This window comes from Galleria mellonella, unplaced genomic scaffold (assembly GCF_026898425.1).
Source record: "Galleria mellonella isolate WM207_F2 unplaced genomic scaffold, CSIRO_AGI_GalMel_v1 utg38, whole genome shotgun sequence".
In the NCBI taxonomy this organism is placed as follows: Eukaryota; Metazoa; Arthropoda; class Insecta; order Lepidoptera; family Pyralidae; genus Galleria; species Galleria mellonella.
This window is the reverse complement of record NW_026442090.1, coordinates 5,525,724-5,549,756: the sequence shown is the minus strand read 5'-3', so window position 1 is coordinate 5,549,756 and position 24,033 is coordinate 5,525,724. Positions and strand designations below refer to the sequence as shown.

General features: G+C 36.7%; 2 protein-coding genes across 2 annotated transcripts; both read right to left on the bottom strand.

The window, feature by feature from the left end:
- Nucleotides 1-293: 293 nt before the first annotated feature.
- On the bottom strand, nt 294-24,033 carry LOC113522512 (gamma-tubulin complex component 3 homolog). The gene is made up of 18 exons (XM_026908214.3): nt 23,616-24,033; nt 20,014-20,177; nt 19,698-19,811; nt 19,142-19,295; nt 18,799-18,981; nt 18,099-18,181; nt 17,908-18,025; nt 17,070-17,201; nt 16,539-16,629; nt 14,948-15,102; nt 13,302-13,506; nt 12,407-12,546; nt 11,695-11,901; nt 9,904-10,121; nt 8,973-9,114; nt 2,661-2,775; nt 982-1,156; nt 294-615 (listed from the first exon to the last, which is right to left on the bottom strand). The coding sequence occupies exons 1-18, from the start codon at nt 23,683-23,685 to the stop codon at nt 583-585; spliced, it is 2,499 nt and encodes an 832-aa protein (XP_026764015.2). The 5' UTR covers nt 23,686-24,033; the 3' UTR covers nt 294-582.
- LOC128201313 (uncharacterized) lies at nt 7,046-8,966 on the bottom strand. The gene has a single exon (XM_052897948.1). The coding sequence runs from the start codon at nt 8,302-8,304 to the stop codon at nt 7,576-7,578; it is 729 nt and encodes a 242-aa protein (XP_052753908.1). The 5' UTR covers nt 8,305-8,966; the 3' UTR covers nt 7,046-7,575.

Genomic DNA, 24,033 nt, shown 5'->3' with positions numbered 1-24,033 from the left:
GATTAGGAGCAATGGAGTAGACAAGGACTAGGGGACGTTTTCTCAAGGTAAAATATGACAGTGAAATTACAGGGCATGAAGATATATAACATAGCCCTCAGAAATAGTAATGATCATTCTTGCTTTTAATGTCTATATACGACAATTGCCACTTCCTATCAAATTGCGCCCTAATTTGCAGAGAAGTGGCAATTATGGTCTATAGAAAATTGTATTTTTATCTATGATTAATGTAATTTTCGATATTGCTCTTCCAGCATCGACAACATTGTATATTAATTAAAGCACTGTGATACAAAATACATTTTATTTATCAACATTAGGAAGTTGTTCGACATATTCCATGGCACTATAGAGAGCAGTTATTATTTAATGTGTTACTACAACTTATAAATCTATATGATACTTAGTTATGGTAGCTTAAAAACATTAAAATGTATATATGTGTGGTATAAAGATGTACATCTTTATAAATCGGTGAAGTTAAATACAATTTTGTAGAAGTTATGTGGCGCATATGCAGACGAAGCCCAAGCACGGCGCGCAGTCGATTGTGTTGACTGGTACCGTACACCAACGTTGTCACTTCTTTCTCGAACGATCGACCAATTTATTCTGAAGGAGAAAGCAATTTGATTACAACGTAAAAACCAGATTCAGTTAATTCATAGATGTTTACTACGTTTTATCTTGTGGCACAATTTGTGTACAGCACTCAACCGTATTTCCTATTTCTTTTAATAATAGAAATAATATTTTATCAAGTTATTGTTATTAAGATGGAAAATATAATATTAATAGAGGCAAGATTTTTAATATTTATTGTTCTGTTCTGTTTCTGAAATGGTTTTTCACTACAAGCAAGAGGAAATAAATTTTTAAACTGTGTTTCTGTTACTACTACAAACATTATTAATTCCAATTTAACAATCATAATTTTATAGATTTATTATTAATAACATCTGGAATAAATTTAGTTACCTTTGCTAAATTAAGTCCGATCTCACTAAGTCGCTTATGTTGGTAGGTGAGCGGTTCATGTAGCTTGGCATCACCGCGTTTATAGAAATCACTGTAGTCCAGTCGGAAAGCAAGAGTTTGGAGTGACACTTCAGTGTGTAGCGCGAGCTTCAGTATTAATGTTGTCACGTGACCCCTGTACAAATATTATACATATTAATTAATCAATAATTTTTTTTATAAATTTTGATTGATTAATTTAGCCTATACGAGGTCTGTCCGGAAAGTTCGTATAAAAGTGTTCTGGAATGCGAGAAAGAGGAGTGGGGAGGCCAGGTAAGCGCAGGACCCCTTCCTTATGTCCCTAACAATGCTTCAGTTCTGGTCTGACCGCCGTGCGGTGCGAACTGGCTTGTCACGCCATCTGTGAAGTTACCTCTTAACGAAACCCCGTCGGCATGGAGCCCGCTTCCGTTGAAGAGCAGCGCGTCGTAATCAAGTTTCTCTCGAAACTCGGCAAGAATGGCCGTGAAAGCAAAGAGTGGAAGACATCCGGGGAACCACGAACAAAAAAATCAAGAAAATCCCGCTCAAATGTCAAGACAATGTTGATTGTTTTTTTCGATGTTCGGGGGATTGTCCATCAAGAATTCGTCCCTCCAGGCCAGACAGTTGATGGAAAATTCTACGTCGATGTGCTCAGACGCCTCAAAGCTCGTGTGGCACGAGTTCGTCCAGAATTGGCGCGAGAGGGGCGTTGGATTCTTCACCACGACAATGCCCCTGCCCACACCTCTCTTGTTGTCCGTGAGTTTTTGAGTAAAAATTCCATTACGGTGACCGAACACCCCCTATTCGCCGGATTTGGCCCCGTGTGACTTCTTCTTGTTCCCAAAAACCAAATTGGTACTTCGGGGGCGGCATTTGGGGGACATAAATGAGATAAAAAAAGCTACGACGGGGCAGCTGAGAAACCTACAACCAGAGGACTTTCAAGGAGCCTTCTCACAGTGGAAACGGCGTTGGCACAAGTGCATTATGTCACAGGGGGAGTACTTTGAAGGGGATAAAATTGATTTACCTGAATAATTGTAAAATAAAATTTTTAAAAAACTTTTATACGTACTTTCCGGACAAACCTCGTACAAAAAAGTGAAGAAAATATTGATATAAAATCGTAAGATAAATATTATTTATTTATTTAGGATCAACAACACAGACAATACAGCGAAACATTTCGATACAATACACTAGTGGATTACGGCTAACTGTTACATTTAGAGGCAACCACAGCATGCTTTGTGTTTAAAAAATATAAAAACAGTATTAACTTATTAAATGTCATCAAATAAAGTAAAATTTTAATAATTTTCATTCATTTGATGACATCCAACAATTCAAAGTCAAATAACGAAATTTAAATTAAATTAAAAATAAAACAAAACATAATGGCGAGGTACATCAACTTTTTAATTTAGATATAAACACAGTGACTGTCAAAGTGAATATTAAGGTGCCTTGTGCGGACAATAGGTGATTCGCAACCCAAGTTTGTTCTGCAAGCTGCACTTTTAAATAGATTGTAAGGATACCGTGGCACTCTTGTAGTTACACTGTATTCAAGTTTTCCAAGTAAAGATATTATATTGAGATAAATTTAAAATACAATAAAAATGTGGTAAAACTTTATATTATATTACCTATATGTGCGAGCCCAAACATTTAAATCGGCTTTCCTACTGGCTAAGAATTGATGAAAGATTTTCCGTTTTTCTTTATCTTGAACCTCGTCTGCTGCAGTAAAGGCATATTCACCTGAAAATAAGTATTTATCAAATAATTTGTTTTGACTATTTGTAGTTTCAATGTTGATGCAGTTATCGCAACCATCAGTATATGTACAATTAAAATATATATACAATAATGCAAATATTGTATGTCACTTGAAAAATATGTTTGCACTTCTCTGCAATTTCGTTCCCCGAGCTGGGCAGTATTTATTTATTTATTGGAAACCAACAGTATTACAGTTAAGATTTACATACTAGTATTTAAAATATTAAGGCTAATAACAGGTTTCTTATTATTCTAAAAGTACAAAATTGGTCAGCGCAAAAAAAGAAAAGTACATTTGAATTACTTGTAATTAAAATACGTAATTGGAATATAAATATACATATTTGATAGATAGATACTCTTTATTGTTTCCTCCAAAAGATTACAACAGTAAACTTATTATAAATACAAACAATCACAAGAAATAATCACAATGAGAAAACAATGGGCGACCTTATCGCTAAGAGCGATCTCTTCCAGGCAACCTTTGGATGGAGAGGAGTAATTATAAACAATTTGGTAGGAGGCATGATAAAAAAATTTGTTAGTTCTAGATATGGGATATGTAATACATATAATAATATAAAAATTATCCTTACTTATTATTATATATACATATATATACATATACACATACATATACATACACACACATATACATACATATACACATACACATACATACACACATATACATACATGCATATAAACGTTCACGAAAAATATGCAAGAAATAAGTATGCTAAGCAGACATATAAACATATTAAGGAGATGACAACTTGCTTAAATAAAAGTCCTTAACTTTTGTTTTAAAAGTAACCAGACATTTTATACTTCGTATGGAAACTGGTAGAGCATTCCAAAGCCGTACAGCTTGCACCGTAAACGATTTGTCATAAAAGTTTGAGAAATGTACCGGAGTCTTCAGCTGGAGGCCCTCAGAAGACCTAAGATTAAAAGAATTGACGGTATGCAGGAATTCAAACCGCTCCTTCAGATAGTGAGGGGAAGAAGAGTTGAAAAGGACATTGTGGAGCAGTGAAAGAATGTGAGTATTCCGGCGAAAACGAATAGGAAGCCACTTGAGCTTAGCGCGAAACTGGGAAATATGATCATATTTTCTAAGACCGAAAATAAACCTGATACAAACATTTTGAAGGCGCTCAAGTTTGTTAAGCTGGTCCTCCGTAAGATCCAGATAACAAGTATCGGCATAATCAAGAATTGGAAGTAAAAGAGATTGGGATAGCGTAATTTTGGTAGCAGTAGGAAGGAAATTACGTAGTCTACGAAGTGAGCATACTGATCCGAAAACTTTTCTGCTGACAAATTCTATTTGTGGCCGCCAAGTAAGAGAACTATCAATAATTACACCTAGATCCTTTACCGATACACTGAAGGGGATAACCACATCACCAAAAGTTATAGGTATAAGCGTTGAATAATCTACCTTTTGGATTAGCTTAGGACTACCTACCAGTACTACCTGAGATTTGGAAGGATTTACTTTAAGGCCAAAAGCTTTACTCCATTTACTTATATGTTTGAGATCTTGGTTAGTTAATGCAATAGCATCGTTCAAGTCGTCTAAAGGAGCCTGAGTATACATTTGTAAATCGTCTGCATATAGATGGTAGAGAGAAGTTAGTTGGTTTGATATAGTATTTATAAGAACTGAAAAAAGGAGAGGAGACAAGACGCCACCTTGCGGAACGCCAGCAAACGTATCGCACCAAGATGAAGACACATCGTTAATTCGAACTCGCTGCCGACGTCCACACAAGTAATCACGAAACCACTCAACTACAGGCGGAGATACGTTAAGAGAGTGTAACAGTTCTAGTAAGATGTCAAAGTCGACGGTATTGAATGCATTACTAAAATCTAGGAGTGTTAGGATGGTCAGTTGGCCGTGTTCCATTCCCGATCGAATATCATCAGTGATCTTAACTAGTGCTGTTACTGTGCTATGACCGGGTCGGTAGCCAGACTGAAAAGGATTCAATAGGTTGTTTTGGGTAAGGAATTTTGTCAGTTGAGTATGAATAAGGCGTTCAAGCACTTTAGAGAGGAATGGTAGGATTGAGATAGGTCGCAAGTCAGAGAAAGAGATAGGATTGTTTTTTTTTGGAATGGGGATAATTTGTGCTTCTTTCCAACACTTTGGAAAAACACAAGTTTCAATAGAGCGGTTCAGGATTAAACAAATTACAGACAATATCTCATCGAGAATTAGAATAATCATATTACGACTGATACAATCGGTACCTACTGCATTCGATGTTATTGAATTAATGCTGCTCTTAACGTCACACTCTGTAAGTCGATTAAAAACAAACGGCGAATAATTAGGAGTCGGAAGCAAGGAAAGATCTGATAATGTTTTGGTCTTATTATTAACATCAACTATAGGAGATGTTGAAAAATGCAAGTTGAGAGAATTAACATCTAAGTTAGTATATATGTTATTCGGTTGGGTATTACCGACTCCTAATGTCCTAAGAAACTTCCAGACTTTGCCGGAATCTCGTTCTGCAATAGAATCATGAATGTAGCGTCGTTGTGCATCCCTACACACTCTATTGCAGCGATTTCGATGTTTTAAATATTTGGTCTTATTATCGTCACTGGGACGATGCTTGTAACGAGTCTTTGCTACATCCCTTCTGTGCATCAATATCCTAATTTCATTATTAATCCATGGAGCCGGAGTGTGTTTAATTTTTATGGCCTTAATGGGAGCATGCACATCGTACAGTTGAACAATCAATTTGTTAAACTGTACGACCTGCTCGTCTACGGATATTGCGTCTTTAACAGGTGTCCAGTCAATTGTTTTTGCGTCACTACGTAGTCTCTCCACATTTATACTGCCAAAACTACGCTGGAAAACAGTTTTAGATTTTGCTTTTGGGGAACGTATTTTGTAAGACAAATAAATCAGATCATGATAAGAAAAACAGTCCGCTGCGCACTGACCATGCCTCGCGACATTTTGCAGGGATGAGATCATAATTAGGTCGAGGAGTGAAGGAGTAGAGTCGGGAAAATGATGTGTCGCAGATAGCGGGAGTATATTTAAATTACAAGCTTTTACAGTAGATACGAGAGTGGAAGCACGTGAATTTTTTTTTAGGAGACAAGTATTAAAATCGCCCATTATGATTGTGTGATTGTAGGAAGGAGTGAGGGATTCGAGAGTTTTTTCAAAAGATGAAAAATAGTCATTGCGCATGGAAGGACTGTAGTAGACTCCGAGAAGTAATTTTGAATGGGAGAGAGAGATTTCAATAAAAAGGTGCTCACCAGCATTCTTTGGGGGCGGCTGTGCAGATATACTAACTACAGAGTAAGTGAAATGAGAACGGAGATAAATAGCTACACCGCCACCGCCACCGCCAGTTCGATCATTTCGTATAAGTTGGAAGCCTGGGAGGGAGTAGGAAGCAGAGGAGAGACATGGTTTTAACCAAGATTCAGAAACTAATATAGCGTGTATGTTATGTTGATTAAGAGAAACAATCAAGTCAGAATGGTGTGCTGGAATACTTTGGGCATTAATGTGAATTATGTTGAGATTATTAGGTACATCTGAAAACAGTGCAGCCAAAGAATCCGATAGGCATGGCAAACTATTGAAACTGTTGTTAGTGCTGCAAGAGGAATTATGTGTAGAAACAGAGAAGTAATCATCATTATCAATGTCCTCGTCACTATTGCAAAATAAATTGTGCATACTTTGAGAAAAATAAATAAATAATCTAATAAATACTAAATGAATATCTTAAAAAATAGAATATAATATAAAAAATTAAATACACTAGTTATAATAATATATTAGAATAATAATAATATATATAAATATATATTATATAATTTAAATTACTAAAAATAATACGAGTACATGCATACTCCACCTGCCGGTTATCAGGAAAGAAAATAAAAAAAATAATACTACTTCGCTTAATAACTCGTCCACAGGTTTGGTGAGTGAGCCTGTCAATACATACAGGTAGTAAAGATATATTAAAAGGTTACAATAATATGGTAAATGGTTAGGGTAAATGTAACTGAAAAAGGAGATAGAAAATGAATGAAAACAGCTACAGCTATCCCGGCACAGAAAATTTATAAGTTTGACTTAATCATAAAGTACAATAAAAAGAAAATCTAAATATAAACTTGAATACAAAAAATATAATAATAATAAAACTTGAATATTAATAATTAAAAATTGTTAAAAATACATTAAAAATAGTACTGAGTACTGAGTATTCCCCTTTACATCCATTCATTACTAGTATTATCTGTGCCGGAGCTGTAATGAGCATAGATTAAGGATGGTAACAGTTCATATCTTTTTTAAAATATAGAAACATAGATTATATACAACTTTGATATGTAGCCAATATTCAGATGTTATCTGATAACTGTCAACCAACATATTGACATTGATCTATGTAAATTAGAATAATTACTTGCTTTAATAAATTAATTAATAATTACATTACTGGAGATTAGGCTGTATGGCTCAATACCTTTGCCTTTCCCTGAGTGGGATAAATTAAACTTCTACTACTAACCAATCAATCTACCGTCTATTTTACATTTAATAAGTAGGTCGCATTACAGTTGAATTATAAATAGAAAAAGCGAATGAAATGATATTAAAAATGATATTATTTGATATAAATAAAAGTGGGTAAAACGATATTAATGTTAATACAGACCAAACTCACTCACCAAACCGTAGAATATAATATTCAAAGCTAACAAGACTTATTTCTTGCTGGTTTGAGCCCGTTTCGTTCTGCTGACGCCGACGTCCACCTTAGCCGCAACTGGAGCTGGCTGTTGGGATCCTGGTACTGCAATTCTACCCAGTTCAGTCATGCTACTAATACGATGCCGTACCCCATCGGATCCAAGGACGTGAACAAACCCATCACGTGTCCAACATTTTCTGACACCAAACCGTTGTCTGGCCGCCATAAATGTATCGTGCCGAGTTTTTGTCAAGAACTCGGAAATGGAAACATTTGTGCCCTTCAGCTTTGTTTTATTGGACCAGATCATGTCGCGAGTGTTGATATCTCGAAACTTAACCAAAAGTGGACGAGCCTTTTCATTGGTTGTTATGCGTCCCATTCTGTGACACCGGCTAATGTGTTCTGTTGAAAACTCCACCAATTTCAATTGATCAACAAGGACACTGCATACCACTGAGTTAACATCTTCCCGATCACTCTCTGAGACACCATGAAGAAGCAATATTTTCCTTCGACCACGCATTTCCTGTAAATCAACTTCTTTTGCCAGCAGGTCAACTTGGTGTTGCAATGATTGTAGACTCTTCAGCGTCATATGTTTAAAAATGGCAAACTCTGAAGCAATATCCGCTACTCCTGGGCTTGTAAGAGTTGCCTTCTGCAGTCGTCCTTCAAAGTCCTGCATCCTTTTGACAAATTCGTCTCTAGTCTGCTGTAAGCTCAACTTTTCCACAGACATTTTTGTTGTTGTAGTAGAGGTAAAAGTGTAATTTATTCCGGCAAGTGAAGTGAAGTGATTATAGTTTATATATTTTCATTAAAATATACTGTTTTACCACTTTATCTATTTATAAAACGAAAATCGAATTGGAGCAGTTTTTAACAATGTTCGCACAACTACCTCCGACCGAAAAAAAAAAAAAAAAAATTTTTTTTGGTATTTGTATTTCAATTACTTCCTAAAAATGTAATTCGTATTTCAAATATCTGACCGCTAAGGTATTTTGTAGTTAGCATTTTAAATACTTATAGATTTAAAATACATTTTAACATAAATACATTAAGCGTTCATTTAGAGATCTTATTAATGTGTGCGTTCTGCAAATATTAGTGCTTAATAGTTTTCGCAGGCAAAATAGCGATCGTTAAATATGTCAATCTTGACATTTGGCAACAGTGCAATCTATCAATTGCTAAAACCCTCCTAGAAGAAGGCTAATGTTCAGTAGTGGACAGTTAAAACCTGATATGATGATGATGATGATAGTTATTGACGTTCCCTTCTTTGGCCTGCTTCACTCACACCAAACCGCTATTTATATGACAATACATTAAAAATATAATGTTCATGAAAATCCCCATCTAAATTCGATTATAAATTGTGAGTTAGAATACAGTTGTGCTTACCTCTTGCTACACGTTCTGCTTTCATCTGTTCAATGCCTTCCCGACGTTCGAGTTCCGCGATGATACCAGTGTGCAACGTCGCTTCGAAACTACGTAGTGCAAGTGTTTCATTCAACACATTGCCTAAATATGATTGTAGCTCCTAAAAAAACAACAACATAAAACTTTCGGAATTTAGTTTATTGAAGCCGAGGCGGGTCGCTAATTGCTAAATAAAGAAATTACAAGTATTATAAAATAACAAACTAAATTACAACTTCAGTTTCAATTTTGTATAGCAATATGGTAGCAATCAAGCATACAGCCCGTCAGATGGTAAACGGTCGCTGTAGCCTATGCACCTTTGCAACATCAGGAATGCCACATACGCGTTGCTAATCCTGAAGAAGTCTTAATGCACCCTTTTTGAAAAACTTCACATTAGTCTTTAGGGAAAACTTTGGAAGGACAATCTGCACGGAGCGTTTGCAGGGGAAATCCCTCTGAAATCGGACTGTACACTACCATCTAGAGTGAGAGAATGAATTTCCCTATTATTGGTGAGCGATACGATGATAAAAAGAGGCTGTGGGCATCATTTCGAACAATTCCTCAAAACACAATACCTTATAAGCAGTAGAATGCACAGGCAAAGTCTTGCCTAAGACTTAAAGAATCAACATCGCCTGCGAGTTTTGGCATCGTCTACAATTCTCATAGCTCGTCTTTGAACCGAATCATGAGAGCTGAGCTGATATTCAATTCAACATTGGTGGTTAATTGATAATATAATAAAAAAAAAAGAAAGTATACTCCCATTTTTTTTTATATAACTTAAAATGGCAAACAAGCTGACGGCCCACCTGATGGAAAGTGGTGACTATTATAGGGTCGTCAAATAAGAATCACATGCTGATTTCCGCAATACTGCAGCCGTCGCCGGCAGGCATACCTGCGTGGTGTGGTGTATCATGGCGTGTATGGAGTGGCGCTCGAGTGCGTTGTGGTGCAGGCGCAGCAGCGTGTCGAGGTCGCGGCGCGCGGCCGCGGCGGCCAGCAGCTCGGCCCATGCGGGCTCCGCGCCCACGCAGCTCGCCTCCTGCATGGCGCCGCACAGGCGCAGCGCCTCCGCACGCAAGCACGACACGCGTCGCATGAGGCCCCATACTTCTGCAATACACAAACAAATTCGATACGTATATTATGAACCAGTTCGTTGATGATTATGAGAAAGCCTTTAATAATGTTTAACATTTTAAGCTCACCCTGATATTCGAGACGCTTTCGATGCAAGTGACATTGCGATCATCTGTATTGGAAATAAAAGGCAAATATCTGAGCAGATCGAGAGCTCTCCGCAGGCATTGATATTGCTCATAGAGTCCGACAAGGTTGTATACTTTCACCATTAAACATCTATGCAGAACTTATTTTCCCAGAAGCTTTGGAGAATGCGAATGAGATCAGTCATTAATGATAAACATCAGAATAATACTAGGTATGCAGAGGATACTATACTCTTGGCTGTAAGTCTAAAAGATTTGCAGTTACAGATAAACCACGTAGAATGTGTAAGCGCAGATCATAGTATTAATATTAACACAAAAAACGCATAACGCGCTGCTATGCCATTGCCATTTTCCTGTATGGTGTTCAAGGGTGGACACCTACAAACATTCGAGATGTGGGTTTACAGGAGAATGTTAAAAATATCATGGAGAAATAGGGCGCGTAATGAGACAGTTCTGCAAAGAATACACAAAAAGATAGAAATATTAAACGTTATAAAATACCTTAAGTTGATGTACCTGGGACATTGTATAAGAGAAAAGACAGTCTTTTGCAGCTTATAATACAGAGAATGATCCAAAGTTGCTGAAGACCGGAAAGACGCCGAACTTCCTGATTAAAAAAGAATACGGCTCGGAATGAGCACCGGGTCCCTTTTCAGGATGGCGGTGGACTAAGTAAAGATCGCCATGATGGTCGCCAAGCTCCGACAGGAGATAGCACCTTAAGATGTTATGTCTGTCCTATAGTTCTTTTTCTGAGATGAACAAGAAATCACTTGCACTATCTTTATACGTTGTCAAAACATCAGTGAATGATGATAGGCGAGGAGTTCACTAGAAATGAACCACAATAGTATATAATAATTAATAAAATGTTATAGAATAGTACATATAAGACAGTACAAAGGAAACAACATCAAATTCAATATCTCCAAATTATTTCAAGTAGCATAATCGCCGTGGTATTAACAGATTGACATTTTCCTTTTATAAGGAAAGAGTGGTGCTCAGTAGCGGGACGTTGTTCATTATTATAGTGTAGCAGTATAACATGAAATGTATATTCAACAAATTAATAATTAAACTGTGTAATTTATGGTTGCTGAAAGGATCGTGAAGTGCGAAGCAAATTGCGACGACCAACTAATCAGCAGCCACATTCACGTCATTCGTTATAATTTAATTGCGTTATATATACCGTCACCTCTTCGTTTCATATGTATTCAAATTATTGTAAATTAATATAGTTCAATTGCTCACATATTAAAATCATATCATAAACAACAACGAATTCGTTATTACTGCAAATCTAGTAAAATAAACTTGGAGCTACCCAATCGGCAAGGGCAAACCAACGCACACATGCTCAAATAAATACATTTCTAAAGATGGATGCAAAATATTAATATGTAATTAATATTTTGCATGCACCTTTACAATTTATCACTTGCCTGGCATAAACTTGAGCCGCTTTTGCAATATGGTGTGCTCGCGCCAGGCGTCGTGCAGGCTGTACTCGATGCGCTTGACCCGCCACAGCTGCGTGAAGAGCGCGCGGTACCGCGCGGCGCACGTCGCCGGGAACAGTGTGCCCAGCGGGCCGTCCACGCGGTACTGTAACGCGAACACGTCCCAGCCGCAGTCGTCGCGCCCATCACCTGTATAATATTGTCTTTTTACATAACTGCTCAAAAAAGAAGTATAATATTTTCAAGGTTCATGACTTTTATACCACCATGACGTATATCATATTTAACCGTTCCAACGGCACGGTGTGACAGCAGTGTAGAGTGTACAAGATCAAATGTTTTTTCTATTGTTGGCACATCGACCAGTCCACAATCTCGGGTCGAGTTCTAGCGGTCGCGCTGAATTACACTTTCCTATCCTTAGCGGACGGAATGACGGCGCTCAGGTGACGAGCATGCAATAGGCACGCGGCTATAGTAAATCGCTAACACTGTCATCTCGTTCTTAATGATGTCCCGGTGACGGCAGTGACAAATGGCTTAACGATGTTATCCTCTAGTGTCGAGTTTCTTGACCTCCTTTCTTATATACGAAAGCTTCTAATGTAGCTTACCAGATAAAAGTATTATAGTGTAATCAAAAAAATACTTTTAATTAGTAATAACCAAATGTGTAACACAATAAATAACTTACAGTTTGGATATAAGTTAACGTGCAAGCGTGCCAGGACGTGCGGCGGCTCGAACTGCGCGTTGGTCGCTCGCACCGCTGCTTCCAGTGTGCACGTAAGGTTGTGCACGTACAGAGATGTGGCCGGTTTGTTCAATTCATCCCTAAATAAAAGCTCTTATTAGTTTTATTAATTGATCTTAGTATAGCATAGCCTTAGATTAGGTATATATGTAACAGGTAGATAGAGCATCGAGTATAAAAACGGGTCAACATTCAGTTAGCTAAATTGACATTTGGCTTAGTCAATTAGATACATTTTTTTAATTTTAAGAAATTCTTAGCATGATGTTCTTTACAGAGTCACAGCATAAGTGACACTCACTCATTTAATAATCGACACTTCCCTAATAATTAAAATAAAAATAATCTATGCAATCATGAGGAAGTATCAACACAACAAATTAGATGAATATTCATGGTGTCATACAAATGTTTATAATATGCTTTTATCCAATTTATTTATATCGATAAGTCTCATAATACGTAGCTAACATATAGCGTAAAATTTTCCAATTCAATTATAATGTGGTTGTATACATTTCATACAAATGCAGTACCGGCCTTAAACAGGTGCGCCGCGGTCGAGTAGCGCCCAGGGATGCTGAGATTTAAGGTGAGTGCCAAAGACCAAATGAGATCCTTTTTTGGTCGATCATCGTTGTTAAGAGGCACCGGGCGCTGTTAACTTTTTAAGACAATTTAGTAAAAAGCCGCAACTTTTCTCCACCATCGGGTGCGTGCGGCGCACTCAACATTTGACTCAAAGTCACCACGTCAATAAAACCGGACCAGGGGCGCCAGCTAGTGTAAGGCCGGCCCTGCACAAACGTAGCGTGTGCGTGTGCGCGTGTCGTACTGCAGCAAGGTCATGAGGTGATGCACGAAGTCGCCCTGCGCGAGCAGCAGGTAGCGGCGGTGCGCGGCGAGGTGGTCGAGCAGGTGGTGGTGCGTGGTGAGCGCCGCCACCAGCCGCTGCGCCGCCGCGCCGTGCGCGCCCGCCACGCCCGCGCTCAGCCCCGCCGCCTCCCACCACGCGCACCCGCGCGACTCGCATCGCTCGCCTGCGCATTGTTCCTTGCAGTGTAACAGTACAGTATGGACACTCTCCGCCGCTCTCTCGATTCAACCTCACCCCACCCCCTCCACCTTCCCCCCAATGACTTTTAATTGCAAAAGGCCGTCTCTAGTCAGCGCTGTCACACATCCTCTATGTACTATGTATAATTGGGGGGAAATGGAAAGAGAGGTATGCCGGGATGCGAGCGGAGATTTTACCTATGCGCAAAGATATGTCCGACTTTTAGAAACTACGCCCGCTACTGAAAATTTATCTTAAATAAGCTAACTTTTTTTTATAACAGAGGGGGCAAACGAGCATGCGGCTCATCTGACGGTAAGTGACTACCGCCGCCCATGATTACCAGTAACACCAGAGCCATAGCAGGTGTGCTGCCGGCCTTTTAAAAAGGAATACGCTCTTTTTATGAAGGTTATGATGTCGTATCGGTTCGGAAATACTGCTGCTGGAAGTCGATTCCAAAGAATGGTTGTGCGTGGAAGAAGGTGCCTTGAAAAATGCACGGTGGAGAATAGGTAGAGTCGGATAACATATATAATACAACATAATATATTATAATAATAACATATACATGTATTTCCGACAACGCAGCAGTACTAAAAACATTAAGAAACAACAAGACAAACAACAAACTAATAATTGAATGCCACCATTCACTGGATAGGATATCTTCCAATAACCGTATTATCCTCCAATGGATAAGAGGGCACAGTGGATCTTATGGTAATGATGCCGCAGACGAACTAGCTAGGAAAGGCTCAGGAACGAGGGTGGTAGGCCCGTATCCACTCCTTCCTCTTCCATTCTCACAATTTCGAATGTGGATTCGTCAAAGATCCTCTGACATACAAAACCAAAGATGGATACAGGCTACTGATTGCAGACAATCAAAATTGGCCGTACCTATGTTGAATCAACGACTATCAAAACGTTTATTACATCTAGACAGAAAAAACCTCAAAACAATGATAGGGACAATAACGGGTCATTGTCCATTAAACAAACATCTATACACAATAGGAGCCACAGACAGCCCTCTATGTCGAGGCTGTTTCAACGCCGAAGAAACGGCAACTCACGTAATCCTGGAATGTGAGGCTGTGGCCCATCAACGTTTAGAAATCCTCGGAACGGTGAGGTCGCTCCGTGAGGCCTGTGAAGAACCCAGGAAGCTTCTGCGCTTCTGGACGGAGCTAGGTTGGCTGCACTAGCCACGACTCATACGCACAATGGCCCAAATGAGAGGCTAAGTGCGGAAAATGGAGTCCCTTTCACATTCACATTCACATTCACATGTATTTCAATCATGAATTCTCATCTCATAAAAGAGTACTCACTTGCCGCAAAATACAATTTTTAATATTTCAAATATTTACTGGTAAGATTTAAGTAACTATTACATATATTAAAATATGTTATTATACCAGTGTGAGATTTGAGAAGTGCCTCCAGGTGATGTGCGTGGTCGCTAGGGCCGGGCTCGTCGGCGCACGCCTCACGCATGAACACAACACTCTTTCCCGTCGCTAGAATCTGGGCCGCCTGCTCGCGCGACATGAACGACGGTACCATCCATTCTCTAATAAAATTATAATGATAAAATATAAATTACGAGGTTTGTCCGGAAAGTACGTATAAAAGTTTTTTAAAAATTTTATTTTACAATTATTCAGGTAAATCAATTTTATCCCCTTCAAAGTACTCCCCCTGTGACATAATGCACTTGTGCCAACGCCGTTTCCACTGTGAGAAGGCTCCTTGAAAGTCCTCTGGTTGTAGGTTTCTCAGCTGCCCCGTCGTAGCTTTTTTTATCTCATTTATGTCCCCCAAATGCCGCCCCCGAAGTACCAATTTGGTTTTTGGGAACAAGAAGAAGTCACACGGGGCCAAATCCGGCGAATAGGGGGGGTGTTCGGTCACCGTAATGGAATTTTTACTCAAAAACTCACGGACAACAAGAGAGGTGTGGGCAGGGGCATTGTCGTGGTGAAGAATCCAACGCCCCTCTCGCGCCAATTCTGGACGAACTCGTGCCACACGAGCTTTGAGGCGTCTGAGCACATCGACGTAGAATTTTCCATCAACTGTCTGGCCTGGAGGGACGAATTCTTGATGGACAATCCCCCGAACATCGAAAAAAACAATCAACATTGTCTTGACATTTGAGCGGGATTTTCTTGATTTTTTTGTTCGTGGTTCCCCGGATGTCTTCCACTCTTTGCTTTCACGGCCATTCTTGCCGAGTTTCGAGAGAAACTTGATTACGACGCGCTGCTCTTCAACGGAAGCGGGCTCCATGCCGACGGGGTTTCGTTAAGAGGTAACTTCACAGATGGCGTGACAAGCCAGTTCGCACCGCACGGCGGTCAGACCAGAACTGAAGCATTGTTAGGGACATAAGGAAGGGGTCCTGCGCTTACCTGGCCTCCCCACTCCTCTTTCTCGCATTCCAGAACACTTTTATACGAACTTTCCGGACAGACCTCGTATAGTAAGAGTAGCTAAATGTGTTGTAATTTTCTGCGTTACTACTACTACATACTCGAACATATTTGACCCTTCTTCAATAAACTTCAAAGAAGCAGGTTTGCAATTCGGTTGTATTTTTTTTTTATTTTGTTACCTTATAACACCGTAATTAATAAACCGATTTGAAAATACTTTTTATCCGAAACTATATACTTTTAGATTGGTCCCACAGAAATTTTATCAAAATCGATACAGTAATTTAGTTTTCAAATCAAAACAGCTCTTTTTACCATGATTGAAGTCAGTGTTTTTTTTTGGAACAAAGGATAATTTATGTTGTGACGAAAACACAGACTCACTTAAAAAATATTAGTTTAAATAATAACATCTCTAATTAATATTCGGGAAATAACATTTTCACCTTTATTTTGCGAATTATTACTAATAATTTACAGATGTCAGTCAATTGAAATTACGTTATGTAGGCAGTATAACGTATACTATTTATACAATACATTTAAATGGATATAAGAAAAGGTGACATACCTTACACGATATTTATCGTGCCACATTCTATCTATCGGTACGCCACTCCTGCTTTCAATGAAAAACTCATTGAATGGGTCATCGATTTCTCCTGTCGAAATATAACTATATTTTACTATACTGACTTGAAAAGATGGAAAAAATATGTTATGCGCATTAAAGACGTCTAAATATTAGAAAGAAATATAAACTATAATTTTACTATCTAAGGGTTAAAATCTCGTAACAATTATATTCGTAATATATCTAGCTCATAATTATATAAGTAGTAGTAATTATAATAATAAAAAAAAACAATATTAATAAGTGTATAGAGTAGACGTTATCTTTAGACATGTTTGTAATGAATAAACTCAAAAACAACTTAACCAATTTTAAAAATTATTTCACCTATAAAAAGCTACATTACCAGCAAGCAATAGAGGCTAAGAGAGAGAGCGTAATAGAGAAGAGATAGATAATAATATTTATGAAAATTCTATCTATCCGTGCGAAACCGGGCCGAATCACTAGTAGAAAAAAATATATAACCGTGCAGCAGCCAGCGCGTAAGCATGAGCAGCAGCGGGTACGTGAGCGCGGTGAGCAGCCGCCGCGCCAAGGCGGACACGCGCTCGTCACCGTGCCGTACGAACCGGTGCACGCACGACGCTAGCTCGCCGCCTGCACGTAATAAACACAACACCGATACTACCATATCCACAGATCAATAAATATAATAAAATCGTAACTGGTTGCTGCCTGTACATGGAAGATATATTGGAAAAACTATTGTAGGGGGGCTTTATGAACGCAATAGAACCCAAAATAACATCCAATATAACATAAATAAAAAAAAATATATCATAATACCTACATTTTGAATACTTACCTTTTTAAATTCTATAAGTTAAAAATATAGAACCATCAAAGATATTTTGTACAAGAATTGGTAGAAAAAGAAATTTACTCAAAGGTTTGAATGTCAAAAACAAGAATTGAAACAGTATTAAATTTATATGGGATTGAAGTTGCAAAAAACTTGGTAGCACTTATGGTATGTTTCTGCCGCCAAACAGCTGACTTATTTGCTATGTTTAGGTTTGAAGTGTTTGCATATGACAGTGAAATTACAGGATTAGAGAAGGTCTATCATTATTTCATGACTACCTTTTACATATGTATGACCATGCCATGTCTGTGCTTCTGCTCTGTATTCCATTATTTATAATCGGCGCAGTACGTTTTATCTTCTGTAATTTATAAATATAAAATAAAAAATAAACGACTTAAAAAATTCTTTCACCTATAGAAAAATTATAAACGAGGGCTAACATGGGCTGTTTTTAATGATGTAGGTCGTTAGTTAATGATATAGCACAGCACAAACCTTTCTTATGATGGGCTGTATGAGCTATATTAGCAAGCCATGTGAGTCGATGTAGTGGTTCTTGAGCCCACACACAGACTCGCCGCAGGGTGCCACCGCCACCGTCACCCTCGCAGGCCTAATAAAATACTTAATTTAATGATGATAATAATATCCCCTATCTGTACAGAGCCAGAGTATTGTTTCCTTACCTGAGACTGGAGAAGAGCAACGCTCCTATAATATTCTGTGAGTTCCTCTCTTATTGAAGCCACTAATCCTTCTCCCATTAAACCTACACAAAAGTAAATTATAATTTACAATATTGATGATAAAACTAATTAAAAGATAAATATAACTGCAATCCCAGATGGGTTAGTCACAGGTATTTGTCAGCCTTTGTAGTAAACATAACATTCGACATGCGCTCATTTTACTGTCCATTATTAAATTAATATGTGAACTTGACACCATCTCTAAGATTAATTTGAAAAATTTTAAAAGATGGATAAAGTTTTTTATATCGGTCAAACTAGAATACATTACCTGTCCGAGTAATATGAGAATAAGCAATATTAATATATATTTCGGGCTTGTAGGTATTGTATATATTGAAGTAAATAGCAACATATTTTATACAGAACTGATTATTACCGTTGTACCTATAAAAAAAGACTTCAGTAAACAGAATTTTAATATGGTATAGTTTAATTGAATATTATATACAAAAAGGTGTGAAAACATTTAAGCTTTGCACTTACATTTTACAATTGCAAATAATAACGCGCAGTATTTAATTATTAAAAACAGGAATTCGCATTGTGAGGGATTATTCGCTAAATAGTTTTTTTAGGCGATGGATGGGCATTACTTAGTTGGAATTGTTAATCATAGAATCATCTATTCACTAACCTTGAGGCATTAATCCTGATGCAGGATCGATAAATTCCTTCAATCGATCATGCAGAAAACCAAGGTGTGCTATGCGCGAATACAAAATTTGTTGGGGTCGCGGCCCTCCTCCCGCACCCTTCGCTTTTACACCAGTCGCCGCTAGTACTGCATCTCTGACGCATGCGCGCTCATTTGAAAGTTCTAATAACAAATAAATACCACTAATGTACACATGCAATAGATATGTTATTTATTAATATACTCTTATAATTTTGTTCTATTAGCATTATAATATCATCTTTAAAAACAAGTTTTTTTTTAATACCTAATTATTCTGTTTAAACAAATTTAAAAATCATACCAGTTGGCTGCAAGGCAATAGGCATGTTGCTATTATTGGATTGAAGACTTTGATTGGAAGCTTGCTGTTTATGTAAATTGCTGCCCCAACTCACTGAGCCTATTGTGCTTTTGCTGGAACTGGCTGGACCACCAGATAAACCAATGGTTGATTTCTATTAAAAATGAAACAAAATATTGGTAAGAGATAACTACAAGTAATTGAGATTCTAAGGTATGCAATCTTAAAGATATTATATTTTTAATAAAATTAAAAATTTTAAGTAACCCCTGCAATGTCTGAACAAATCTTCATAAACTGCAGCTAAGAACCATCTCGATCACTTTAGTTAAAAAAAATCGTATTATAATCGGTCCATTCCTTTATGAGTTAGATGCCACAAATAGACAGACGTGTCAAAGTTTTAACAGCCTCTTTTTGCATCGGGGGTTAAAAAGTATTTCTCAATGACACATATATAATAAATACGAGGACTGGAATATACAGTCTTATGAGAAGTCAGGCACCGAAAATCCGAGGACAATATAATTAGTACAAAATTGTTATAGATACTTACAGCAGTTGCGAGTTGCGGTATCGGAAAGAGCAGGTGAGTTGATTCAGTCTGAGGTGCAGTCTCCGAAAGTGCTAAGAGTAGCGACAATACTGACACTCGCTGCTTCAATATAAACTGTAACAAATTGTATAGTGATAATTGATGACCGCGTCGTGAAAGCGATTCATATCGCCAAATTCCATAGCGCCAAAATATAACAAACAAAGTCAAAGTTATTATAATAATTTCTTTGTTTAGCATCTTTAGTATGATCTCTAGAAAGTTTAGATTTTATCAATATATTTGACACTGCTTTATCGAGGGCAAGATTACTAACGGAATTCTTTAGTTTTCCATAGCATTCATTGAACTTCTCCACATCTCTAGTTGAATGACTGAGTCGTGACAAAATTTTCTGGCAAAGCAATCTTTCATCTTGCAAAGTTCTACTCTTTTCAGCAGTAGAAGATAAGTATGAGACGGCCAATTCATACGCGCCATCTAAAACAGTTAAAAAATAAATTCCATAAAGTAATGATCGATGGGAATGAATGAGGTAGAAAAAAATTATTTAAACTTTCCACATATTCTTATTATTAATGTTTTTGTTATAAAAAAAATAGTATATTTATTTTTAATGTCAATATCTTTTAGGAGGATGTATTTCTTTTCTTAGCATCATATCAATTCTTGCTTTAACTAAGATTCATAATATCAAATCGAAGCATTACAAAAATAGTCATTGTTTGGATCAAATAATATAAACCGTATTAAAATCCCTAAAGTAGTTTCTAAAATTAGCCCGTACAGACAGATAATCATTCATTAATCACGTGATCACATCTCCCTCTGTAATATGCTGTTTTAGACCAAGTAATGTTAAAAAATTCAGAGTATTATCTTTAAATACAGGTAGGTATAGTCTTTTTTTACAACACAGGGGGCAAACGAGCATGCGGCTCACCTAATGGTAAGTGACTACCGCCGCCCATGATCACCTATAACACCAACGGCATTACAGGTATGCTGCCGGCCTTTTAAAAGGGGATATGCTCTTTACTTAAAGGTTATGTTGTCTAATTTAACTACGAAAAATTAAGCACTATGATAAAAATGTACAGACAGACATTAAGGTAGCAAAGGCAAGTCGAGAGCAAGCGATCAACGAAAAAATACACGTGATTCCTTACTACATCTCCCTTGTGATATTTCGTGATTTTTCCGAACCCCTCCCCGAGCCTTTCGTGAATAATAGATGGAATACTTTATTTTCAAGCGACTTCAAAAAGAAGGAGTTAAAAAAAGAGACTCATTTCGATTGCATTTGTCTCATAATTTCATCAGCTGTAAACCGATTAGGAAATTTATCTTTTTATTTGAAATTTTAACAAAATCTATTCAATACTTTAGTTTTCTGGCTTTGCCACAATAGAAGCCATATACTAGTATAATAAACAAAGTTTGGTAAATAATTGTAAATACTTTAATTATGAACGTGAAAATTTGTGTAATTAGATTTTGCTTAGAAACAAGCAGTTTTTTGTTTTTAAAAAACGTCAATTATCGCAAAAATAACATGAACAAACATGACAGTCAACTCTATCAATTACAAAAAGAATGATAAAACTCAATTTAATTGACAATGTAACTATATAACAAAGAATTCAGACAAATTTTCTCTTTTAGAAGTCTCTCGAAAATAATAGAAGATATTAAAATGTATAAAAACTATCCATAAAACTATAAACCTAGTGAAAATTGTCATTATATGTATTCATATAGTAAGTTGATATAATATAAATAGGCAATAGGAAAGAAAAGTTTTTTTAATGGGTGAGAATGGAGAGGACACACCCGCCTGCGGTATCGTTATACGCGGGCGGGGTACCAGTGAGTGATTATAGGTGAGGATGAAATCAGGCAGTCTACCATGAAATGAAAATCCGAATTTTCGTACTCAATTTCCTGTTTGATATTAATTGGATTAGATTTCGGTATGAACAACTTCCCGAAATCGGCGTCGTAAACAGAGCTTAACATTTTGTACGTCATAAATCCTACCATAAAAATTAAAAGGAACATTATTTTAACATTTTTAAATGCTATGTAACATGTATTAACATTATTATTATCCTTAACATGTATTTTAACATCAAATTTGTGTTTCATTCAGCCGTTAACTATGTCGGTTAACAGGTGGACAATGTAAAGGTCGATCTAATAGGGTAGATTGCTAGCAATGGGACTGACCCATAACTAACAATCCCTTTTTCCCCAGGGAAGAACTATTCCCAAGTGAACCAAACCCCGACTAGATGGAGTGATAACCTCAAACATGTTACAAGATGTTAACAGAAATAAGAGGTTCGAGGCTGTTCTTACTTCAAACAGACACATATTCAAACTGTTCATCTCCTCTCACACCACACACTGAATGTTACAGATTTTATTGTTTGTATTTTTTTTAATGGATGATAATGGAATGGTAACCCTGCCCGCGCTATCAGGATAAGTTGGCAGGACACCAGTGATAGATGACTGATGAAGATGAAAGCAGGTCAGTTAGCCCATCCTGACGAATTCAACTAGAATTAGTCATGATGGTTCCCAGAGGGAACCACGAGAACGACATTGCTAATAATGGTGCTTATCTGCCCCCATTACTATCAATCCCTTTCCCCCATTATGTTTGTATTATAACTGAATATTGTTAATTTTGCATGTACAAATACTAAGTACTAGTTCTTGTATGTTGGAAGGAACTGGCTGATACCAGGTTACCCTAAATTGTAAGCCAGGACAAAAATAAATGTAACAGTGCAACCTAGTAATTTGTTAATAAAAGTTCCTGATATTTTTTCTTCAGTTCAGTTTCTAATTGCTATTAATTATTAAATTTCATTATATAAGAACCTTTTTTAAACTTAGATACTAAGTCTTTAAAGTAATCTTGAATAATATTCATGAAAATTAATAAACAAAACTATACTTCAAGTATAAAAATCACAAATATAAAAATCAATTTCATTGACAACTGTTGCTTTTTAAATTGTTACCAGCCAGGCTTCTAACAATAATTTTGATAATAAACTTTATTGTTATTCAGGATTAACATAAATCAATACATAAAATAAAATAATAACTGGTCACTGTCTGTATATCTACATTAACACTAATATTATAAAGAGGAAAGATTTGTACTTTTGTGTTTATGTTTGTAATTAATAAACTCAAAAACTACTTAACCGATTTCAAAAATTCTTTCACCATTAGAAAGCTACATTCACCCTAAATAACATAGGCTATATTTATTGCTAGAAAAGACTAGTGACCCTTACTAAAACTTTAGTAACGTAACTCAAGGTGTAAAAAATATCCTATAAAATATCTTTCATTGCATGCGCTGCGGAAACTTAAATTTAAACTTAAATTTCTCACCATAGGAGAAAGTCTAATGTAGTATATATGCAAATTTTTTTTTATGTATCTATCAATGACAATTACAAAGTTAGAAATATAGAACAAACAATTTTCTGACATTACAAGCCTAATCTACTAACCAATTGCCAACCGGCAAAACACCCCTTATGAGTGAGCCTATGTGCAGCAGTGGACAGTTAACGGCTGACACAACAACAACAAGCAAAATCCCGAAGAGTTCATTTGGGAATTATTTTATATTAAAAATTAGCAATTTATAATTTTTAACCAAGTAACAAGTATCAATTACTTTGAAACCCAGCCCAGAAATGTCTGGTACCTACCCAGGATACGAGCTTTTAACTATAAGCAAAAACATATCTGAGAATAAATATTATTTATCAGGGTCAGGAACGAGAGTTTCTGATAGTAAATAATCTTAAATAGTTTATATTAATAATGTAAAACACTACTCTGACGGGTAGTGATAATCTTTAATAGTTCTAACATTTTACTTACCTGGATTAGATGATAAACTCGAACATAATTTGTGAAGCTGTGCGGCTAGATTAGTTGAATTAAAATCCATTGTACATTTAAGCGATTAAAGCCCGTTTCCTAGAATATATAGTTTTCATGCAAAACATTGAATTAATATTTTAGACGTCAAATAATCAAACGGCAACATATATTTGCGTTAACACAATTCAAGATATTTTTTTATAAACTGATAATTTAAATTATAAAGTTGAGATAAGCGCTTAAAAATCATGAACAATATAGAAATGTAAAGCAGCCTTTTAAAAACATTACATATACTTAGATAGGTATATTTTACCACAGATTAAAGATTTAGAAAGTTGATACGTTTAGACTAATTAGAGAGCCTACGTCTAAAGTAGTTCTGGCATTTTTTTGTTTCCCTATCAATAGCTCT

What these genes read in the sequence shown, in the direction of transcription:
- LOC113522512 (XM_026908214.3), bottom strand. Translation starts at nt 23,685, where the DNA reads ATGGATTTTAATTCAACTAATCTAGCCGCACAGCTTCACAAATTATGT. An exon ending in ATGGAAAACTAAAGAATTCC is followed by an intron (nt 19,812 to 20,013) that starts GTTAGTAATCTT and finishes AATTTGTTACAG; the next exon opens with TTTATATTGAAGCAGCGAGT. An exon ending in GCGGCTCAAGTTTATGCCAG is followed by an intron (nt 10,122 to 11,694) that starts GCAAGTGATAAA and finishes TGTGTATTGCAG; the next exon opens with AAGTATGGGGCCTCATGCGA.
- LOC128201313 (XM_052897948.1), bottom strand. Translation starts at nt 8,304, where the DNA reads ATGTCTGTGGAAAAGTTGAGCTTACAGCAGACTAGAGACGAATTTGTC.